At 38.7% G+C, this 22,296-nt stretch overlaps 1 protein-coding gene across 25 annotated transcripts in view; it reads left to right on the top strand.

Moving 5' to 3' along the window:
* Positions 1–22,296, top strand: part of TNRC6A (trinucleotide repeat containing adaptor 6A) — a 218,559-nt gene that overhangs the window by 127,321 nt on the left and 68,942 nt on the right. For 23 of the 25 annotated variants that reach the window (XR_010114241.1, XM_055299145.1, XM_063612042.1 and 20 more), the window contains 2 exons: positions 13,155–13,242; positions 20,727–20,748. The exons of 1 other annotated variant lie outside the window; for it this stretch is intronic. Coding sequence is in view for 23 of the 24 variants with exons in the window: in XM_055299145.1 (XP_055155120.1) it covers positions 13,155–13,242; positions 20,727–20,748 (110 nt within the window). In the remaining variant the exon portion in view is untranslated. Of the gene's footprint in view, positions 1–1,940; positions 8,186–13,154; positions 13,243–20,726; positions 20,749–22,296 lie in introns of those variants that run through there. One more of the 25 variants, XM_063612044.1, reaches the window with a different exon arrangement.

The raw sequence follows: 22,296 nt of genomic DNA, 5'->3' as shown, positions 1-22,296 counted from the left end.
TTTAAATATCATTTATTCCTTGATAATTGACTATATAACTGATGTAAGATAAATATGTTTTATATGTTATTCCACTTGTGAATCTCTTTGCAATGTGAGGCATGTAGTGAAAATCTTACAAAGATAGGGTCATAAAATGTGCATTCTCTACACTGCTGCAGGATAATCATCCTCGAGCCACGTTTCTGAGGCCTGTCAGTCACTATTTCTTAGAAACCTTTGTTGGCTCCTTCCCAGTGACTCTGGAATTAAAGCCCAGACTCTTGTTTTTTGCTCAGCTTATCAATTTAGCACTATCCTTTCCACCTTTTGCTCTGTCCCTAACTCTTACTTCTCTGAATGTACCTTTCAGTTTCTCTCAACTTTTAAATAACAGCTTTATTCAGATAAAATTCCCATATGATAAAATTCACCCTTTAAAGTCCACAAAGTGTAGGATTTAATGGTTTTTAGTATATTCACAGAGTTGTGCAGTCAGCACCACCATCTAATTCTAGAATTTTCACCCCTTCACCCAAAAACCCTATAATAGCAGCCACTCCCCATTTGTCCCTTCCACCCAGCCTCTGGCAACCACTAATCTACTTTCTATTATAACTCTTTGGATTTACCTATTTTCGTTTAAGTGGAATCATACTATATGATTCTTTTGTACCTGACTTGTCTTATATAGTGTAGTGTTTTCAAGGTTTGTCCATCACGTCGCATGTATCCTTTATTCCTTTTTATGGGCAGATAAATTTCATTGTATGGCCATTGCCCATTTTGTTTGTCTGTTCATCAGTTAATGGGCATTTGGGCTGTTTTTACTTTGGGGCTATTATGAATAATATTGCTATGAACATTCATGTACAAATGTTTGTGTGGACATATATTTTCAATTCTGTTGGTTATATACCTAGGGGTGGAATTGCTGGGTCATGTGGTAACTCTGGTTAACTTTTTGTTTGTGGTGTTTTGTTTTGTTTTTGAGACGGACTCCCTCTGTTGCCCAGGCTGAAGTTCAGTGGCGCAAGCTCAGCTCACTGCAACCTCCCACCTCGCAGGCTCAAGCCATCCTCCCTCCTCTGCCTCCCAGGTAGCTGGGACTGCAGGTGCATGCCACCATGCCCGGCTAATTTTTTGTATATTTTGTAGAGATGGGGTTTCACTGTGTTGCTCAGGCTCTATTTAACTTTTTGAGGAACTGCCAGACTGTTTGCAAAGCAGCTGCACAGTTTTACATTCTCATCAGCAATGTATGGAGGCACTAGTTTCTCCACATCCTTTCCATTGCCAGCATTTGTTAGGGTTCTTGTTTCTGATTTTAGTCATCCTAATGGATGTAAAGTGGTATCTCATTATGGCTTTGATTTACATTTTCGTAATGGCTAATGATGATCAGCATCTTTTCATGTCCTTATTGGCCATTCATATATCTGATCTGAGAAGTGGCCATTCAGATTCTTCTCCCATTTTTAAATTAGGTGATATTTTTTGTCATTGAAAAAGGTCTTTATAGGCCGGGCGCGGTGGCTCACGCTTGTAATCCCAGCACTTTGGGAGGCCGAGGCGGGCGGATCACGAGGTCAGGAGATCGAGACCACGGTGAAACCCCGTTTCTACTAAAAATACAAAAAAAAAAATTAGCCGGGCGTGGTGGCGGGCGCCTGTAGTCCCAGCTACTCTGAGAGGTTGAGGCAGGAGAATGGCGTGAACCCGGGAGGAGGAGCTTGCAGTGAGCCGAGATTGCGCCACTGCACTCCAGCCTGGGCGACAGAGCGAGACTCTGTCTCGAAAAAAAAACAAAAAGGTCTTTATATAGCTTAGATACAAGTTCCGTATTAGATATATGATTTACAGGTATTTTTTCCTATGTTGTGGCTTTTCTTTTCACTTTCTTTCTTTCTTTTTTTTTTTTTTTGAGACAGAGTCTTGCTCTGTCGCCCAGGCTAGAGTGCAGTGGCATGATCTCAGCTCACTGCAAACTCCACCTGCCAGGTTCAAGTGTTTCTCCTCCCTCAGCCTCCTGAGTAGCTGGGATTACAGGCACCCTCTACCACGCCCAACTAATTTTTGTATTTTTAATAGAGACAGAATTTCACCATGTTGGCCAGGCCGGCCTTGAACTCTTGACCTCAAATGATCCACCCGCCTCTGCCTCCCAAAGTGCTAGGATTACAGGCGTGAGCCACCACACGCAGCCTCTTTTCACTTTCTTGATGGAGTCCCTTGAAGCACAAAAATTTAAAATTTTGTAAATCTAGTTTACTAGTATTTCTTTCTGTTACTTGTGTTGTTGGCAACAAATCCAAGGTCACAAAGATTTACTTGTATTCTAATAATTTTATAGTTTTAGTTCTTAACGTTTAGTTCTGTAATTCATTCTGAGTTAAGTTTTGCATATGGCATGAGGGCTCCAGTGTCATTCTTGTTACGTAACTATTCAGTTATTCCAGCTTCATTTGTTGAAAAGACTTTCATCTTGGCACCCTGTTGAAGGTCACTTGATCGTAAAATGAATTATTTCTGGACTCTCAATTCTGTTCTGTTGATACTATGGGTTCATCATTATGCCACTTCCACACTGTCTTGATTACTTCAGCTTTGTTGTAGTAAGTTTGGAATCAGTATGAGCCTTCCTTCAAGATTGCATTGGCTGGATAACCAGAGACTAATTATTAAAAAAAATTTTTTTTAAAGATTGCATTGACTATTCTGGTTGCATTTCTATGTGAATTTTTGGATCAGCTTGTCAATTTCAGCAACAAGGCAGCTGAGATTTTGATAGGAACAGTGTTGAATATGTAGGCCAGTGTGGACAGTATTGCATTTTATAATATTAAGTCTTCCAGTTCATGAACATGGAATCTTTTTCTATTTATTTAGGTCTTTAATTGTTTTCAAAGACGTTATGTAGTTTTCAGTGTGTAATTATACTGCTTTTGTGGAATTTATTCCTAAAACTTTTTGATGCTATGTAGGTGGAATTGTTTTCTTGATTTACTTTTTGGGTTGTCCACTGCTACTGTATAGAAATACAGTAGATTTTTTTTTAAAGTTTTTTAAAAATTGTGAAATATGTAAAATTTACCATCTTATCCATTTTAAATGATGTAGTTTGGTGGCATTAAGTCAATTCACATTGTTGTGCAGCCATCACCACCATCCATCTCTGCAACTCTTCATCTTGTAAAATGGAAACTCTATACCCGTTAAGTCATAACTCCTTATTGCCTTCAGCTCTTGGCAGCCACCATTCTACCTTCTGTCTCTATGCATTTGATTATTCTAGATACTTCATTAGTGGAGTCACAGAGTGTTTGTCCTTTTGTGACTGGCTTATTTCACTTAGCATAGTGTCCTCAAGATTTGTCCATATTGTAGCGTGTGTCAGCCAATTGATTTTTGTATGTTGATACTGTGTTCTGCAGCTGTGCTGAACATGTTCATTAGTTCCAGTAGTCTTTATGTATATGGATTCATTAGGACTTTCTGTATACAAGAGCCTGTCATCTGTGAATAGAGATAGTTTTACATCTTCTTTTCCAATTTTGGTGCGTGCTTACTCACACACGCACTCTCTTTTTTCTGACTGGAACCTCCAGCTCAATGTTGAATAGGAAGTGGCGAGATCAGACATCCTTGTCTTGTTCCTAATCTTGAGGAAAAGTATACAGTCTTTATCATTATGTATGTTGTGAGCTGTGGGCCTTTATCAGGTTAAGGAAGTTTTCTTTTATTCCTATTTTGAGTGTTTTGTCTTGTAAAAGGATACTGGATTTTGTCAGATGCTTTTTCTGTGTCTCTTGAAATCATCATGTAGCTTTGTCCTTCTTTCTATTAACATGGTGTATTTCGTTGATTTTCATGTTAAAGCAATCTTGCATTCCTGGGATAAATCCACTTTGTGTAGTCCTGTTTGTATGTTGCTAGATTTGGTTTGTTACTCTTTTGTTGAGGAGTTTTATGTTTGTATTCATAAGGGTTATTGGCCTATAGATTTATCTTTTGATACCTAGGTTCCCTTTTGGTACCTGGTACCTGATTTGCTCTGGTTTGCAATCTGGGACCTTTAGCTGTTGGTTTTATGTCCACCTAATTCTGCATTGTACAATAATAATTGTTTTTATGTATTCAGTTTTATTTTCTACTGTATGCACTTCCTCCTTTGGCTGCAACCTTCTTTGCATCCTAACCTTAGCTTAGTGCAGTGCTTTGTGCCTAGTCTCTCATGGCTAGCAATTAGTGTACACTTTTTACATTTTATTTATTTATTTTTCGGGGGACATGGTCTTGCTCTGTTGCCTAGGCTGGAATACAGTGGTGTGATCGTGGCTCACTGTAGCATTGAATTCTTGGGCTCAGGTGATCCTCGTGCTTCAGCCTCCTGAGTAGCTGGGACTACAGGCATGTGCCAGCTACTGGCTAATTTTTTAATTTTTGTAGAGACAGGGTCTTGCTGTGTTGCCCAGGTTTGTCTCAAACTCCTGGCCTCAAGTGATCCTACCACCTTGGCCTTCCAGAGCACTGGGATTATAGGTGTGAGCCACCACACCTAGTCCCACTGTACACTTTATACGTGCATCTGTTAAGTACTTCATCTGCATTACCCAATTAAATCTTCACAACCACCCATTGAGGGAGGTACAGTTTGAGACGTCTCATAAATTAGATGATGAAGGCTTCAGAGAAATAAAATACATTGCTTAAGGTTACACATGTAGATGGTGGAATTGAGGTTTAAGACCACTTCTATTTGACATTTGGACCTAGGGGTCTTCACTGCATGTTCTGCTGCCTAGGAAATGCTTGTTTGAATAGATTGGAATTGAACTGGTCCTTAAAGGAGAAGTAACATATGGGTAAGAGTAAGAGTTAAAAGAGTGCATTTTTGGCAGTGGTATTGGGGTTACAGTGTTAGTAAAGGCAAGGAAGCAGGAATTGGAATCTAATTAGAGTGCCAAGTGACAGGGAGTATTGTACAAGTAGGACTGTTTTTTGTCCCCAGAGCAGTAATTAGTCCTATTTGGAAGAGTGAGATTAACATCTAAAATAATTAGAAAATGTCTGGGCGCAGTGGCTCACGCCTGTAATCCCAGCACTTTAGGAGGCCGAGACAGGTGGATCACCTGACGTCAGGAGTTTGAGACCAGCCTGTCCAACATGGTGAAATCCTGTCTCTACTAAAAATACAAAAATTAGCTGGGTGTGGTGGCAGGTACCTGTAGTCCCAGCTGCTCAGGAGTATTGTACAAGTAGGCAGGAGAATCACTTGAACCGGGGAGGCGGAGGTGGCAGTGAGCCGAGATCGAGCCATTGCACTCCAACCTGGGTGACAAAGCAAGATGCTGTCTCAAATAAAATAAAATAATTAGAAAATGAGTATTGTTTAATTAGAGGTCAAGGATGAGGTTTGTTTGGATTGGGAAGAATCATAAAGGCACTACTAATTAAGCCTTAAAAGAAGAGTAGGATTTGGGTGGGTAGATGTAGCAAACTGAGTTTTGGGTCAACCTTACCACAGCCTTGTACCATCTGACAAGTCATTAGGACTTTCTGATCCTCAATTTCTTTAACTGTCAAAGGGGAATAATACCAGTGCTGTGTTTCAGAGTTGTGAGTTCAAAATGGATAATATCAGAGTGCTTTGTAAATTGTAGGTGTTTCTGTCCTTATGGTGGAGTATCTATTGTTTTCTAAGTTTCTAAACTAACTTTCCTCAATCTGAGCTTTTAATTAATATATTATTATTATTTTTGAGAAAGGGCTTTACTCTGTCACCCAGGCTGGAGTGCAGTGTGGAAATGATCTTAGCTCACTGTGCGACCTCTGCTTTCCTGGCTCAAGTGATCTTCCCGCCTCATCCTCTTGAGTAGTTGGGACTATAGGCGTGCACCACCACACCCAGTTAATTTTTATGTATTTGTAGAGACAGGGTTTTGCCATGTTGCCCAGGCTGGTCTTGAACTGCTGGGCCCAAGCAATCTGCCTTGGCCTCCCAGAGTGCTAGAATTGCAGGCATGAGCCACCGTGCCCTGCAGAGCTTTTTATTTTGAATTAATTTCCGATGTAGAGAAATGCAAGAATAGAACAAAGAACTTCTGAATATCCTTAACCCTTAATCCTCAAATATTAACATTTAATCACATTTACTTTATTCCCTCATTTTTTATACATACTGTTTTTTACCATTTAAGAGTAACTTACAGACATGATACCCCTCTAATCCTGAACACTTAGTTAAAGATATTTTCTTGGTAACTACAGTACCATTATGAAAATGGGCACAGTAACATTGGCACAGTCTTAATAGCAGATCTACAGATCTTACTCAGATTTTGCCAGTTGTCTCAATAATTCCCTTTAGAGCCAAACAAAATCTAGTTTTTCCTGGTCAAGTCTTCAATCCAAGATCACAGGTTGCATTTAGTTTTCATGTTTGTTTAGTTGCCTGCATTCTGGAAGTTTCTTAGTTTCTGTTCTTCAGGACCTTGATATATTTAAAGAATACAGGCTAGTTACTTTGTAGAATGTCCCTCAGTCTGTGTCTGTCCGATATTTCCTTATGACCTGATCAGGTTATGCAGTTTTGGCAGGAATAGTACAGAACTGATGTGGTGTTCGCAGTACATCATGTCAGGAGATGCCTGATATCCTTTTATCCCATTATTGGTGATGGTTAACTTCAACTGCTTGGGTAAGGTGGTCTCTGTCAGGTTTCATCACTGCAAAGTTAGTATTTTTCCCTTTGTAATTAATAACACTATTGTTGGGAGATACTTTGAGAGTATGTAAATGTCTTGTTTCTCATCAACGTGCTTGCCTTAACCAGTAGGGCCAAATAGTGATTTTTAAAGTCAACCATTCTTCTTACATTAGTTGATAATTTACTGTAAGATTTGATACTTCTCTCCATTCACTCACTCATTCATTCATATTAGTATGGGCCCATGGGTTCTTATTTTATTCAGTTGTTTGTAATTTTTTATTAGCATAATTTATCGCTCAAATTATGGTGCTAGTGGAAGCCCCTTTCAAGCTCAACTTCCCACTTTTTGAGATCCATACTGTCATCTGGATCCTTACTGCTACCTGTTTGTGTGCTATTCTCCTTCCTTCCTAAGGGGAAGACATGTCAGCTAAAGCTAAGCTAAGAAATATACAGCATTGCTGCCACTCTGTCTATTGTCCTCTTTTCTCATCATACTCTGTCACAAATATATGTATTTTATTAATTTGTATATGTACACATCTCCAGAATTTCTTTATGCACATACAAGGACATGTAAATATATATATATTCATATCCTTCTCAACACAAAAAGATAGCACACTGAGCCTTAGATTTTGTTTTTCCAGTTAACTTTAAGCCTTCCTGATCCTTTCACATCAGGGTGTAGAGGAGACCTTTGTTTTGCAGCTGCATAATATTCCATTTTATGGATATATCCATTTTATTTAACTACTGTATTTGCAGATAATTGTCAGTTATTGTAAATAGCATGTTCCCCACCCTTCGATACGATGACCCCTTTCCACTTCCAGATAACTGTTAGTTGTCCGTACTTTAAAAAAAAAATGCAAAACTTCATTTTATCCTGTTCTCTTCATTTTACAGCTGTAGCTTTTGAAAAACTGATCCAAATCTCCAACTTCCTTACCTATTTTTGCTCCAGTTCAGTTTTCATCTCTACTGTCTGGTGAATTCTATAGTTTTGAAGGTTGCTAGGGACTTCCTGTTGTGTAGTGCTAGACAGGTTTTGGTGATTAATTTAGGTAGGAGGATAAAAATGAGAAAAGGAATGGGGGGTGGTAGTCAAATGGGAAAAGAGGAAGACTGGAAGGAAATAGAAGAAGGTGGGATCTGCACGGGAGAAAGTAGGAGAACAGAATGTTTTTTGGCAGAAGATGTGAAGTGTATTTTTATTTCTAGCTTGTAACATACAGCTGGCTTCTATGTGAGGATGAGCTGGCTTGTGATGTGTTCCTGACTGATAGGCTAGTTGGGCCCTCAGGAAAGTTGCTTCCTGTTTTCTGTCTCCTAAAGCAAAATAGAGACGCCTAACCCCTTGTCCCATTATTGTCATTTCTCCCTCTGTTGCCAGGGTGGCAAGCAGTGGCACAATCATAGCTCACTGCAGCCTCCAACTCCTAGGCTCAGTTGATTCTTGGGCCTCAGCCTCCCGTGTAGCTGAGACTACAGGTATGCACCACCCCCCCCAGCTAATTGTTAGGATATTTTGAGTTATCTCAGATTTATTCTTTGCTTGCTTTTTTCACTGCCACCATGGTAGTTTGGGGAACCACACATTCACTTAGATTTTCGCAACAGTCTTCTCACCCTGTTTTTGCCAATTTATTGCCTATTCTTACCCAACATTTTCCCTCCCTTTTTCAATTCCAGTCAATGCTGGTCCCTGCAGTTGTCATGCTGACAAGTCTCCATGCTTCGCTTGTGCCCCCACCTTTCTGTGCTCCTAAAAAATCTTGCCTGTTTTGCAAGAGCCAGATCAACTTCTTACTGCTCCATAAAGCCTTCCACAGTTGAAACAGCTCTTATACCTGTCTTATTTCACTAATCTTGCTTACAACCTGTACCAAATGTTTGCTTGTTTTCTTATTTCAGATGTGTTTAGTTGTTTCCACAAAATTGTAGGAATTTTTTTCCTATAAAAAAAGCCATGTTTCCTAGCTGAGTATAGTGGCTCACCCCTGTAATCCCAGTACTTTGGTAGGCCGAGGTAGGAGGATTGCTTGAGCCCAGGAGTTTGAGGTCAGCACCACCTCACTCCAGCTCGGGGCAACAGAGTGAGACTTCGTCTCTAAATAAATAAATAAGAAGTTTAGTGCTTGAGGTTTCTATTGGGAGCTGGTTCTGTACACTATGGAAATCTGCCCCCCCACCCCACTTTAAAATTACTGTGTAGTATTCCTTGGTGTGATTACAGGATGATGTAACTTTCCCTATTGATTGGTTTTTGGTTATGATTTTATGCTGCAGTGTCTTATCTTTGTACAGTTCCTTTTTCAGAGGCTTAGATTTGAATTGATGGATCATAAGATAGTGACATTTAAAAATTCATTGTGAATAGATACCCAGATTGCTCACCAGAAGCTTAGTGCTAGTCCATACATACTTCCACTAGCAAGTACAAGAGTACCCTTCAGAAGGGATTAATTTTAATGATATTCAGGGCTGGGAATGTAGCAAAAATTGACCATCAATTGTCAGGAAGTGCAAGAGTAGGAAGGGGCATTCTAGCCCTGAGGTGTACCCTGCTGCCTTGATAGGCCCTTTAAATAGAGACAGACTCTCACTGTGTTGCCCATTCTGTTCTCAAACTCCTGGCCTCCCAGACTGCTGGGATTACAGGCCTGAGCCACCATACCCAGCCAGAAACGCATTCTTGAACAGTGCAAGTAAATCATTTGTAGTGGCTACTGGAAGATACGGGCGAAATTTGAAGCTTAGCTTGATTTGTTGTGTGGAATGTACCATCCTAATCTTGATCTATTTGTTTTTTCAGATCAAGATACTGCATTTCCCCTAGTCAATGTATGACATCAACTTTAAAATACAATTTACATACAGTAAAATTCAAACGTTGAGTGTGTAGGTGAATGATTTGACAAATGTATACACCCTTGTAATTACCACTCCAATCAAGTTAGAAAACATTTCCATTTTCCTGGAAAGTTCCCTCAGTGGCATTGACTTTTACAGGCCACCTCAAGGGCTTTATATATGAGATGCAGGACATAAGTTCTGATAAAAGGGGAGTCTGGTTTTTACAGACAACGAGGTAGATTCATAGAACTTACAGATGTGAGGTATCCTGCAAAGTAGTCTTCAGGGCATGGATGATTGCTAACTGGAGTGTTGTCTTGGTGGCAGGTGCATCGAACAGGGTGGCCCACTTAGGACTTTCAAATCCATCGGTCCTTGCTCCTCTTGATAGTTGTGGTAAATGATATAGTCAGAAGTCTTAAATGAGTCTCTATGAACATTTAACTCCTGGAAGCTGACGTGTTTGGGCACACAGGTGGTGTTGTTGCTGCTGCTGCTGTTGTTTTTCAGTTGGCTTTCTCTGAAGGTGGAGATATGGGAAAATGCATGACTGGTTGGCTGTGATGATGGTGTTGAAGAACAAAACTTACTCCCCTCTGTGCTTACAGTATCGGCTGATACTGTGATATTTCCTTGAGAAGAAATGTCTGGTACATCTTTTAAGTACTAAGGGGGATATTTTTGGCCAGGAAAACACTTGCTAGTAACCTCATCAGAAAGTCTTGAAAATGAAGTTTGAGAAAGGAGAAAATACTCCAGATAGAGACCATTACATGGAGTAAAATTATAGTGACATAGAAGATCAGAAAAGGACATGTCTGTAATTCATAGCAGAACATGAAGAACAAATGCTGAAGGTGCTAGATGTTTCTGAATAAGTACCTATGATATTTTGACACAAGAAGGGTAAAGACAGCCTTTTGGGTGCCACTGAGGACTGGTGAGTTGGATTCATGGCTAGGCAATTGAGTGCTTACTAGATAAGGTTTGTGCTAAGTAAGCAGTCCTAATTCTTGTAAAAATACTAAGACATTGACATGTATGGTCATTTTCCCCCAGTTTTTTCATGAAGAAACAGAGGTTGAAGAAGATTAAGTATTTTTAACTAGTAATCAGCTTTTAATCTTGACTTCTGCATGTCTCAGAGTAAGTAACATGACAGTGGTGTAACCTAGTTGCCGTTGTTTACTGATTTTACTCTGCTGCTCTCATATGCTGTGGCTTTCTTGCTCCTTGACTTCCCTGGGATTGTAGTGTGAGTGAGCTTGTTCAGTCTTACTACCTCCTGCACACAGAATTCAAAAGAGAGTGAGTCATGGCCACAGTTGGCAGGAATCTGTTATGTTACTCCATTAGCCACATGACACTTCTGCTTGTAACAAAATGACAGCGAAATATAGCAACAGTTATCATACTCTTCTTCCAGTTATCCTTTTAGCTGATTTTAGTAGTCCTATACTTAACTTTACTAAGTTTTTATCAATTGTGCATGTCATTCATTTCATTTTTCAGTGTCTGCATCTCCTCTCAGTCTGTTCCATCAGCAAAGCCAACTTAAATTTTGTTTAATCTCATTGCAGTGCACCTATAGCAACCCCTTCCAGTTTCTTAGGCACTTGTCTATCTTTCTCCTTTTATCTTCTTCAACATCCCTACTGCCACATGCATTCTAGCCTTGATAAATAATGTGCAGCTTCCCAAATGTCTAGTTCATATCTCCAGACCTCTCCTTGTCTGCCTGGTACTCTTTTTTTTTTTTTTTTTTTTTTTTTTTTTGAGACAGTCTTGCTCTGTCGCCCAGGCTGGAGTGCAGTGCACCGTCTCAACTCACTGCAAGCTCCACCTCGCAGGTTCATGCCATTCTCCTGCCTCAGCCGCCCGAGTAGCTGGGACTACAGGTGCCCGCCACCACGTCCCTGCCTGATATTCTTAGTGTCCCCTCTGGAAAGCTTCCTCAGGGCAGAGTTAGGTATTTTCATTTTGTGTGATGCTTTTCTTTGGGTAACTGGTGATTTTGGTTGTTGGTATTATGAATGAAGGTTTAGGGTCTAGACTTTAGGGTGATGACTATAGGTAGCTGGAGTGAGTTTCTTCCACCTTTGCAAAGGTTTCTTTGCCCAGTAGACTCCTTCCCTGAATGGGAAGGCTGATCTGTGTGAAGGGTGTTGATTGGCAGGCTTTACTTTACAGTGTGATGGAGGGAGTGGCAGCAGCCTCCAGTAAGATGGGCTTTGTTCTGGGACAACCAAACCCATTCAAGCATGTATCAGACTACTGTGGAAGGTTTTGTTTCTTCAGAGAGTATTTCTTTGGCTTTAGGCTGCATTTAGAAGCAGCTATTATCTGTGGCCGTGTAGGCATCTGGATGGGAAGTGGGTGGGAGGGGTTGAGTAGCTATGGCTTTTCTATTCCTTAGGCAGTCTTTTTGCCTCATGCTCTCTTGCTCTGGTCTTCTGGAACCTTCTCTAGAGCCCTACCAGAAAGGATGGTGCCTAAAACATCTATTTCAGACTGCTCTTGTGTTTATTCTTGGGTGGGGTGGCTTTTGCTTTTGTTTATTCATCTGCTTTGAATAGAATAAAAAAGTAATAACCTTTTTTCCTGAAAGGTAATAACCTGTTTCCTGAAACACATTTGCCCAGTCTGTCACTTTGAAATCCTGAACCAGAGGTTCTGTTGACAACTTTAACCTTTTGAGATTTAAAAAATTTAGACTAATATGAAGAATACATTATTAGGCCAGGCATGGTGGCTCATACCTGTAATCCCAACACTTTGGGAGGCCGAGGTGGGCGGATCACTTGAGGTCAGGAGTTTGAGACCAGCCTGGCCAACTTGGTGAAACCCCGTCTGTACTAAAAATACAAAAATTAACCAGGCACAGTGGCAGGAGCCTCTAAACCCAGCTACTCGGGAGGCTGAGGCAGGAGAATCGCTTGAAGTTGGGAGGCGGAGGCTGCAGTGAGCAGAGATCACGCCACTGCATTCCAGCCTGGGTGACAGAGCAAGACTCCGTCTCAAAACAAACAAGAGTACATTATTGTTTCCCAAGAATTGATAGAATACCTTGGAATGTTTGTAGAATGTGAAATTGTTGTAATGCTGAAATACAAGTCACCTATTTATTAATAAGTTATATTCTAAAAATATTTACAAAGCTTTTTAGAGCAGGAAAACTAAAGGTAGCTTCCAGAAACCTAGGTGAGAGAGGATTGTGGGGAGGTCTCAGGCATTGCCATTAGCTACTAATTGATACTTGGGGCCAGTAGCAAGGTAACTCCAGCTTAAATGATGAAGTTTACATTCTAGGATTGGAGGAAATTGCTTGTTTCCCAGTGTAAAATTTGCTAATTTTAGGTTGTCTTCCTTGATACGATATTGAGATAAAAACTATACTACTTGTGGCTTATTAAAGTGAATTGTACCATATAGTGGCTATATAGTTAGGGTTAGGTTGCAGGTTGTGTTTTATTTCAATGAATGATAAAATAATAATTTGCCATGTCTTCTAATAAGAGTGAAAAAGTGAAAATGAACCTGTATGCAACATTATTTTTATCTCTTAATACATTTTGGGAAAGTTAATTGCAACTGTGTGGTTCAGGGATTTAGTGCAAGAAGAAGAACAGTTGATGGAAGAAAAGAAAAAGAAAAAAGACGACAAGAAAAAGAAGGAAGCTGCTCAAAAGAAGGTAGTATGTGTGTAAACTATTTATATTAAGCAGTTTAAACATAGAATTAAAAAGAAAATTACTCTTACAGATTGTTAAGGCATTTATTTCATTTAATGTTTTAGCTTTAATGGAGATTCATTTTGATATTTAATGTCTTTGAATATGCATATAAAGTAACTTGCTGAGTTTGTACAATTTAATGCATATTTAATCTTGCCAATAGTTTTTCAAAGGTAAGTACATTTTATAGATCTTTATCTTTCAAATAGCTGTTCCTAGGTGTTTCATAATATATCATTTTATAAGTGGGAAGAGCATGGAATTTGTAGCCACGTTGAGAGGATTTGAAATCTCACTCTCCCACATAGCACATAGAATGGTGTGACCTTAAATTTTATTTAGCCTCTCTGGGCCTTAGTTTCCTTGTGTTTTGTTAAATGAGGGTTGAATTGAGATGGTGTTGTTATGTGTAATACAGAAATAGAGAATTAAAGGAAAATGTAATAGACATAATAGGAAGTAAAGTGTCAGTTTCTTTTTCCCTCTTTATTTAGTACCTGGGCTGATTTTTAAAGTTTGCAGTGTACATTAGCCTTAAAATAAACCTCAGACATTGTTTACTGCAAGGGAATTCTAAACTAGCTAATTTAGTATAGGAAACTATAACTAAATGCAAAGTAAGTAAAAAAAAAAAAAAAATCTGTAATTATTAAAAATTTTCCAAATTGTTAATACTAAAAACTGATAATAGTTAACTAAATGGGCACTCATCTCCTACTATGTCAAGGTTTCAAGACATTAAAATGCTTTAAAAACCTAGTGAAATTACTGTTTCAATTCTCTGTTCTAATGAAAAATTAATTTAATTTCTGATATATGCCTTTTTTGAGCCAGGCATTGTCCTAGGAACTGGATGTAGACTATAGCAAGATGCTTATGTCCACATTATTTAATAGGGGAAAACACAGGCTGTAAAAATGGCAAGTGAGGCATTTATGGGGAACTGTTGCAGTACAGAGAGAGAGAGGTGCATAACTCAGGCTGAGATGGGGCAGAGAGAAAGAGAAATTTCCTTAGAGTAGAAATTAGGTGGATAAGGAGCAGAATAGAAAAGGATTCCAAACAGTGAAAACTCAGAAATACGTGGTAGCCTGTATGCGTTAAAGGATGGGTTTTGCTTGGGGGAAAGGGAGGGAACCAAGGGTAGAACTCTGAAGAGTTGAACTAGGAAAGGCTAGGAGGTTTTCTCAGGGCTTTGGGGGAAATGCTGAAAATGTTTTAGTAGAGTGACATAAAAGTTTGTATTTTAGTATGTTTACCTTGGAAAATTGTGGAATTGGATTAGAGGGGGGAGATACGAGAGTGTGAAATACTGGTGAAGGGACTGTTAAAGTAATCCACAGAATTTGTTTAAAGGATATAGAGGGAGAGTCAGCTTAGATTGACTCACAGTTTCCAGATGAGTGACTACATTTGAGAGGAGTTAATCAGGCTAGGGGATACAAGGAAAGGAGAAATAATAAATAATTCAGTTCTACATGTCCTGAGCCTAGGGGTGTCATCAGCAAGTATTAGGGGAGGAGAATTAAGTATGAGATGAGGAGAGATGATGTGGCCCTAGCCACCTGCCTTTTGGTTGCTGTTAGGGGTGCCTGGGAAGGGATGCATAGGTATATGCCATGGTTAGGGTTTTAGTAGGCTTCTCGTGGTTTGGCATTGATGGATGCCTTGGGCCTCTGTCAGAGTCTGTTTATGTAGGACAGTCTTTGCAGTCTGGTCGGTCATTGCTCAGGATTTCTGTAAGGCTGAGGTTGGGTTAAAGGCTCATCAGACTCTTGTTCCACGGTGTGAAAGGCCATTTGCCCAATGAAAAGAGCTTCTAAGAAACTTAAGAGGTTTATTGAAAAGGATGGTTGGATATACTTTATGTAGATTCAGTAGTTTGGCAAGCATCTGAGTGTTGAATTAGGCTCTGTTGGTCCCTGTGTCTAAGGAGTTCAAGAATTAGCTGATAAGTCAGAATGTATGTCAAATGGCTAGAGAAGAGACCTAAGACAATATATAAGTGTATTTATTTGGAATTTATTCTATTTACTGGGAAATTTTAAGAAAGGGAGGGGTCACTTGAATGATATCTTTAAATATTGTATTTTTGTGAATATAATTTTAAAGTTGTAGCGTATACAGCAGTGGCTCTAATTGTTACAAGTACATCTTTACATTCTTGTATAATCAAATCTCTAAATCACCAAGTCAGTATAGGTGGTCACTTATGTGTAGGCAGCTTATAAATAAGCCTGTAACACATGAGTGGTGATTATTGTGCCATTTGACTTCTCACCAAATATGAAGTGACAGCTTTTCATACTGTTGCCCACTTCATTCCTGTCTCACCCCATGGTTCCAGTCTCTCACCTCAACCATGTCCTTACTAGAACCATCATCAGAAGCTTAGGGATATAAGAAGTTTTTCCTTCTTTTGCCAGATCTTGAGCACTGATAGGGTATTCCTGTGTGTCTCATAGACACATCGTAGTATCTGCCCACTGAACACAATATAAAGGAAGGTTTAATACCTCTAATAAATGTTAAGTTTAGCAGGCTAGGCCGCTACTGTAAATTAGACTGCTCTCCAAATTTCAAATAATCAGCTTACAACTGAATTTGAATACAACCTGTTGGTGAAGTGAGGACAGCTGGTATTTCCATAGAGTGTTACCAGATAGCTCTTGAAAAGAAAAGAAAACCCCCAAATGACACACTTACAGCCCATATGAGGAATTGTGAGTCACAGGGTTTTTAAGACAGGTTTCCTGGAACTTGTCTTTTGTCGCTAGTAGGAGCCAGCAGGTGTATCCAGGCAGATATCTACATGAGCCAGGTGGGCAGGCCCATTTATATAAATGTTGGCATATAAACGCACTACAGTAAAAAGTCTATTTTATGTAATTTATATTTTCTTATTTTTGAAAAAGGCCAGATATTATCTGTTCTAATACATTTTGTTCATTTTTAATATAAGGAACCTAAGCATCAGAATGAATTAAGTGATTGACCTTGGTTTTATCATGGTGACAGAACCAGGAATATAATTGAAATCTCTCTCCTCCAGCTGGTGCTTTGCCAAAACCCTGTGCCATGACTTTATCCTTTTCATGCAGGATATTATCTTACACTTTGCTTTATTTTTTGTCATTTAAAGGTGAACTTTAAAATTGGGAAATAATATATTGTGATAATTTTTATAATAGGGTATAAAATAGGTTCTTATGCCGTGAATACAGAAAATGCATACATTTAATGGTCCCCAGTAGCCACTGTGGTTTCTTTAAAATTAACACCATGGGTTATTTTCTATTTTAAATAAAAAGCCAGATAACACAACTTCCTATAAAAACAATTAGACACCGACAAGGCTTACAACAATATTTTCATTATGATAGTTTTTATTATCCTATCATTTAAATATTAATTTAAATATTTAGATTCTTTAAAGAGCTTTTTCACATTAAAAACAGGGTGATTTTTATTATATTTCAGCCCCAATACATTTCTAACTAATATGGAGGCCGATGACTTTTGTTCTTAAAATTTTTTGAAAAGCCTTTTCATCAAAGATTATGTATAACACTCTTTTCTGTTTCATATCTAAGAACCAGGGCTATTATTTTCTGATTCTTGGGCTTAGAAAATAATTTGATAGAGCATGGAAATGTAGTTTCCATACTTTAAAAAAGGAGGGGGGTGACAGTAGTAGCAGTAGGTTACCATGGATTTCTCTCCAGGTTCTGTTTTTAGAAGAAATTTCTCGAAGGGATCTTAAGGGAAATGTAATAAGGAGGAAAATAGAGGTTGAGAAATAGGTTAATTATAGAGGGATAGTTTAGTGTACCCTTTAAGCATGCAATTGTAGTTCCTAGAAAGCATATAATGGTTGAGGGCCAAGGGGAAGCAACAATACAAGTTGGGATCTCTTGGTGTTGGGAATGTTTCAACATCCATGGGCTTTTTGCTGTTACTGTGTTAAGAGCTGAAGGGATTTTTATAGGTGTTGTTGACTTAAATATACTAAATTCAAGTTTAAATGAGACCTAGGTTTTAGAGAGCTTCCAGCTTTATTGCCATTTTTGAGGATCGTATTCAGCAGCTTAATTAGTAAATTTTCTCAGTAACCTTGGTGGCAACATGACCAGGCCTGAGTTGTGCTCTCATAGAGAGCAGTTAGGTGTTGCCTTACAGTCTTGCCCCTCATTGCACCTTACACTTCTCTTTTCCTCTTTTATAAAACTCATTTTAGTCAACAGATCTGGATTCTAGACTGAGTGCTGATTGCTAAGTCATAGGAAAGCTCTCTGAGCACTAGGTATCTCATTTAAAATCAGTGAATTGAACTAGATTAATTATTCTTAATGTTAGGTTATAATACTTGACACTGTTAAGACATTGTAGATGATTAGAAAAAAAGAAAAGCAAGACCTGGAAGGGATGAATGTAGAGTCAGCTTATTTCCAACAGTGAGAGCCAGTACTGAGCCAAAGCATGGGCAGGTAGGGCTGAAGATAGCAGCCGCCAGCGCCACAGCAGCAGCTGATGTCTGCTGAATGCTTTCTATACGTCAGGCTTTGTCCTAAGTGCTTTTATATGAGTTAAATCCCTTTAACCTTACAACTCTGAGGCGGGTGTTTTTGCCACAGTTCTATAGATGAGAAAACTAAGCTTTAGAGAAGTTAACACATTTGACCATGGTCACACAGTGTAAGTAGCAGAGCCAGGTAGGCAGTCAGGCTTTAGATCCTGAGGTCTTAACGAAGTGTGCTTCAGGACCATGTTGTTGGGACAAGCAGTGCAGAGCCTGACAGGCAAAGCAAGTGGAGTGCTGTGCTCTGCCATTGCGCTGCTGTCTTCAGTAATGAAGGAGGCAGTTGTGATCATTGCTGGTGGAACCATAGCTCAGATTTTTTTTTAAAGAATAATGTATTAAAAATGGAAATAATTTTGCTTCTAGATTGGCCAGAATCTTTTAATTATCTGTGTGAGAGAATTTACAGTGATACTTCACATTTGAAATAGTGTTGTATAGTTTTTCAAAAAAATATCTTTCACATTTTATTATTTGACCCTCGTAATAACCCTGAAAGGTAAGCAGGACAGTTATTTTGTCCATTTGAGAGATTAGGAAACTGAGACCCAGAGGGTTTAAATGATTAGAGCATTTCAAAGTAAAAAGAACCAGTCAAAATTAATTTTAATATATTTTATATAACCTAATATAGCTAAAATGTTACTATTTTGACATGTCAGTATAAAGTATTATTAATAAGGCATTTTGTGTTCTTTTAAAAATATCGAATATTAGAAATTTGATGTGTATTTTGCTCATCTCAGTTCAGACTAGCCACATTTCAGTCAGTGGTCGGTAGCCACATGTGGCAAGTGACTATTGTTTTGGATAGTGCAGACAATTACTCTTAAAATGACTGACCCCACCTGGAAAATTCTTTTTAATAATTTGAATAATGTACTAGGTCTCCAGACTAGCCCGCAAAAACCGGTTTTAAAAAAGTGGAACTCTTAGTTCCGTTTCTTCCTATTCCATGAGGAGCTCTTGGTTTCTATACTACTACGTTCATTCCTTCTGTACATTAAATCCAATTCTTAGGGGCAGACACACCTTAGGTGTCTCCATGGGGCCATTCTCTGTTGATGACAGAATACTGAATGAGGTTGACCATTGTTTTAAAGCAACTTTTTCCAAAGGAGTTGTATAGCATACATCCTTTATGTTGTAAGGCCTAAAAGAGCAACACTGTATACTTCGTTTTGTTTTGCTTTTTTGTAGAGATGGGATTTTGCCATATTGGCCAGGCTGGTCTCAAACTCCTGGCCTCAAGCATCAGCCTGTCTTCTGCCTCCCAAAGTGCTGGGATAACAGGCGTGAGCCGCACCTGGCCTACTTTGGGTTTTTATGTGGTCATTGTTTCTGTGTTCTGAAACTTAGTGTCCATTGGAAGTAAATTGTGAAAGAGACCAGGAGAGTGTTTTTCTTTTTGTTTGTTTGTTTTGTTTTGTTTTTAAGCCTTTCAACATGTAAAGAAATTTTCTGCTAATTCTTTGACTTCAGAAGATTATGCATCTTATTTTTTGACATGACATTTCTGATACCTAAAAGTGTTCATATACTAACTTCTCTCTAATAAGACTTGTTTTTCTACTCTCAGATTTTAAAAAATGATTTTCTCAGAAACAAATGAAGTGTTGTTAGCTAGTTGGCTGGTTGTTTGGCATTGTCTTTCCATCAAAGTTTTTTTTTTTAATTTAAATTTTGATCCATAGGGTAAAAGATGAGCCTCCATTATTTTGTATTTCACTAGTGCTCTAAAACTTAGCAAAGCACTTACGTGGTGGATCAAGACTCCCTGGCTTTCTGGGGAAAGATTAATGTTTGGTGTGGCTTCAATATTAGGGTAATTACTATAGCTTTTACCCATATCTATAATAGTATAATTTAAAATGGTATTTTTGATAACAGTAATTTCATATAACTAAGCAAAATGAATTATGCCCCATGGCAGCTAAGAAAAGCTTTATTGCCATTTAGAAACAAGAGCTGGTTATTCAGTTACTAATTATTCAGTCTTTTCTCACCTCCCTTCCTGTTCTTGTATCTGTTATTTTCAGGATTCCCATAATATTGATCTTGATCAACAGATTGATGTTTTGCTTGAGTTTTTCTGTCTGTGGTTCTTTTTGAGGCCCTTGGGAGTTTGAGCTAGTCACCTCGAGGTAACCCTGCTGTCCTCAAGCCCCTCTCCTCAGTTGTGGTGTCAGAAAATAAAGGAAGAGCAGACATTGGAAGGCAGTGAAAGCAGAGTTCATGTCAGTTCAGCTTCTGATCACAGTAATTTTAATGGATTGTCAGATGTGTCAGAAGTGATAAATTAGTTTGAAATTTTTTTCCACTCAAAAATACTTACTTAAAAGTTGACTAAGTTTAATTGCAATAGCAGCCTAACCTCCAGGAGTTAAATTTATTACTAATTTGGCCAAAGTGATTATATATACAGCTTTTCTTACAGAAAACCTAATTCATCTTTTTATCACTTGTAACAATTTTTGAAGCCATTTAAACATGCAAAATATATTAAATCCATTAAATGTAAAGGTGGCAGTTTGTATAAAAATCATTTTTAAAGGACATGAGAAAAGTGCAGCTCCCATTTAAAAAATTATATACTGTCATACAGTGATGTCTTCTATGCTTAGTGTCACAAAAATTAGGTATTTTAAATTAATAAACATAGTATCAGGGATAATGGGGCACATCTGTGGGAAAAGCATGCTGTCCTTGCATATCTTTTCCTGTGCAGTTCATCTATTTGAGAAATTCCTTATTTAATAAAGGTGTATATGTCTTATATTAATATATGAACATTTTATCATAACAGTCCATTTCTTTCAGTTTCATATTTACATTGTTTTTTGTTTGTTTGTTTTTATTTTAGGCCACTGAACAAAAAATCAAAGGTACGTTGTTTAAAGCTATTTTTTATCCCTTTTTTCATTAAAGCAAGGTTGTTTACGTGCATTTTTGTTCACCTCAAGGATGGGAGAGAGAAGAGCATGAAAGAAACGGTTGGGATTAGACTTCTTCAGTGACATACCCTGGGGTCGTCCTTTGGGATTTCATGGTTATTGTGGTGTTTGTGACCACATTTAGAGTGCACTGCCTCAAACCTGCCTTAAAGCTGTCTCATAGGATAAGAGTAAGCACTGCTTCCTAAGGTACTCCCTTGTTTTGACTCTTGGGGCACAGGCACCTTTCCTTCAGTCTTCCTTCTAAAAGTCTTCTTGTGTGGGGTAACCTCTAGGAACCCACTCTATCCCTTAGGGGTTCTGCCTGCTTTATTTCTTGTTCTCTGAAGAATGTCTCCCATTCCTTCTTATAGACAGGTAGTGACATCCATCTCTGTTATCACTTAGAATAGTAGATTGCAAACCTTACACATTGTGTCAGGTTTGAACAGTACCCATTAGACCCCAAGCAAAAGACATTGGAGTGATAAGGAAACAGGAGACTAATTCCTCTCAGATCCTGAATCAGGAGTTCTTCACCCTCCCAGGAGCTGACCACTTGGTAATGAAAGGTGTAAAGCTCTCAGGTGCTGAACTTGTTAGGCCTCAAGATTCTGAATTTTTATTTTAAGCTCTATCAAAAGTATAATCTTACCCCTCAAAAAAAAGATGAATGAAGGAATGAAATGGTTCAAAGAAGGAATGAAATGGTTCAAGCATGATTCGAGACACAGAGATAAGAAATAACGTGATGTGGCTTGCAGTGGTGGTATTCCATAACATGATGTAGTATGCAGTGGTGGTATTCCTAGAGTGTTAAATATTCAGTGATAAGTGGGCAGGGTTGAGGCTGAAAAGATAGATAGGGGCCAGGTCAAAGTGGGTTAATTTATGTGCTGTTTGTACCAACAGGCTTGGACTTTTTATGTGACAGGCAGTTAGGAGGCATTCAAGACTTAAGCAGAGTGACATGGTGCTTTGTTTTACTTTGTTTTCCATTTTTTAAAGCTATCAACTACTGTACATGGGCAGTATTGGTTGGAAGACAGATAGGGATTTGAAAGGTAGAGCTAAGAGAAGAAAGGCATTGTGAGCAGAGGAGGCAGGTAGACAGCATGGGGAATACAATATGCATCTTTTCTCTCTAGAGTTGGGGGGAAGTGACTGAATATAGGCCCGGAGATAGAGGGAGCCACAGGGCTTCATGTTGGTTAACCCAGCAAAGGTGTTTGGATTTGGAATGTCATGGTCATAAGCTGTGCTTTAGAAATTTAACTTTGCCAGTAGTGCCTAAAGTCACCAATAGAAGCAAGATTAGAGAGGGTCATGAGGGTTTGAACTGAGGTCTTGGCAGTAGAGGTAGAAGGTTGGTGACTTATGTGTGAGGGATAATTGATAGGACTGGCAACTGGTGAGATCAGAAGAGGAGTTGAAGGTGCTGTTGTGGCTTTGAACTTGGAATGTCTACGACAGTTACAAGGATGCGGAATGTAGGGAGGA

The sequence above is a fragment of the Symphalangus syndactylus genome, chromosome 11, assembly GCF_028878055.3.
Source record: "Symphalangus syndactylus isolate Jambi chromosome 11, NHGRI_mSymSyn1-v2.1_pri, whole genome shotgun sequence".
Classification (NCBI taxonomy): Eukaryota; Metazoa; Chordata; class Mammalia; order Primates; family Hylobatidae; genus Symphalangus; species Symphalangus syndactylus.
Note: the sequence above shows the minus strand (reverse complement) of the source record. Positions and strands in the feature narration are given on the sequence as shown.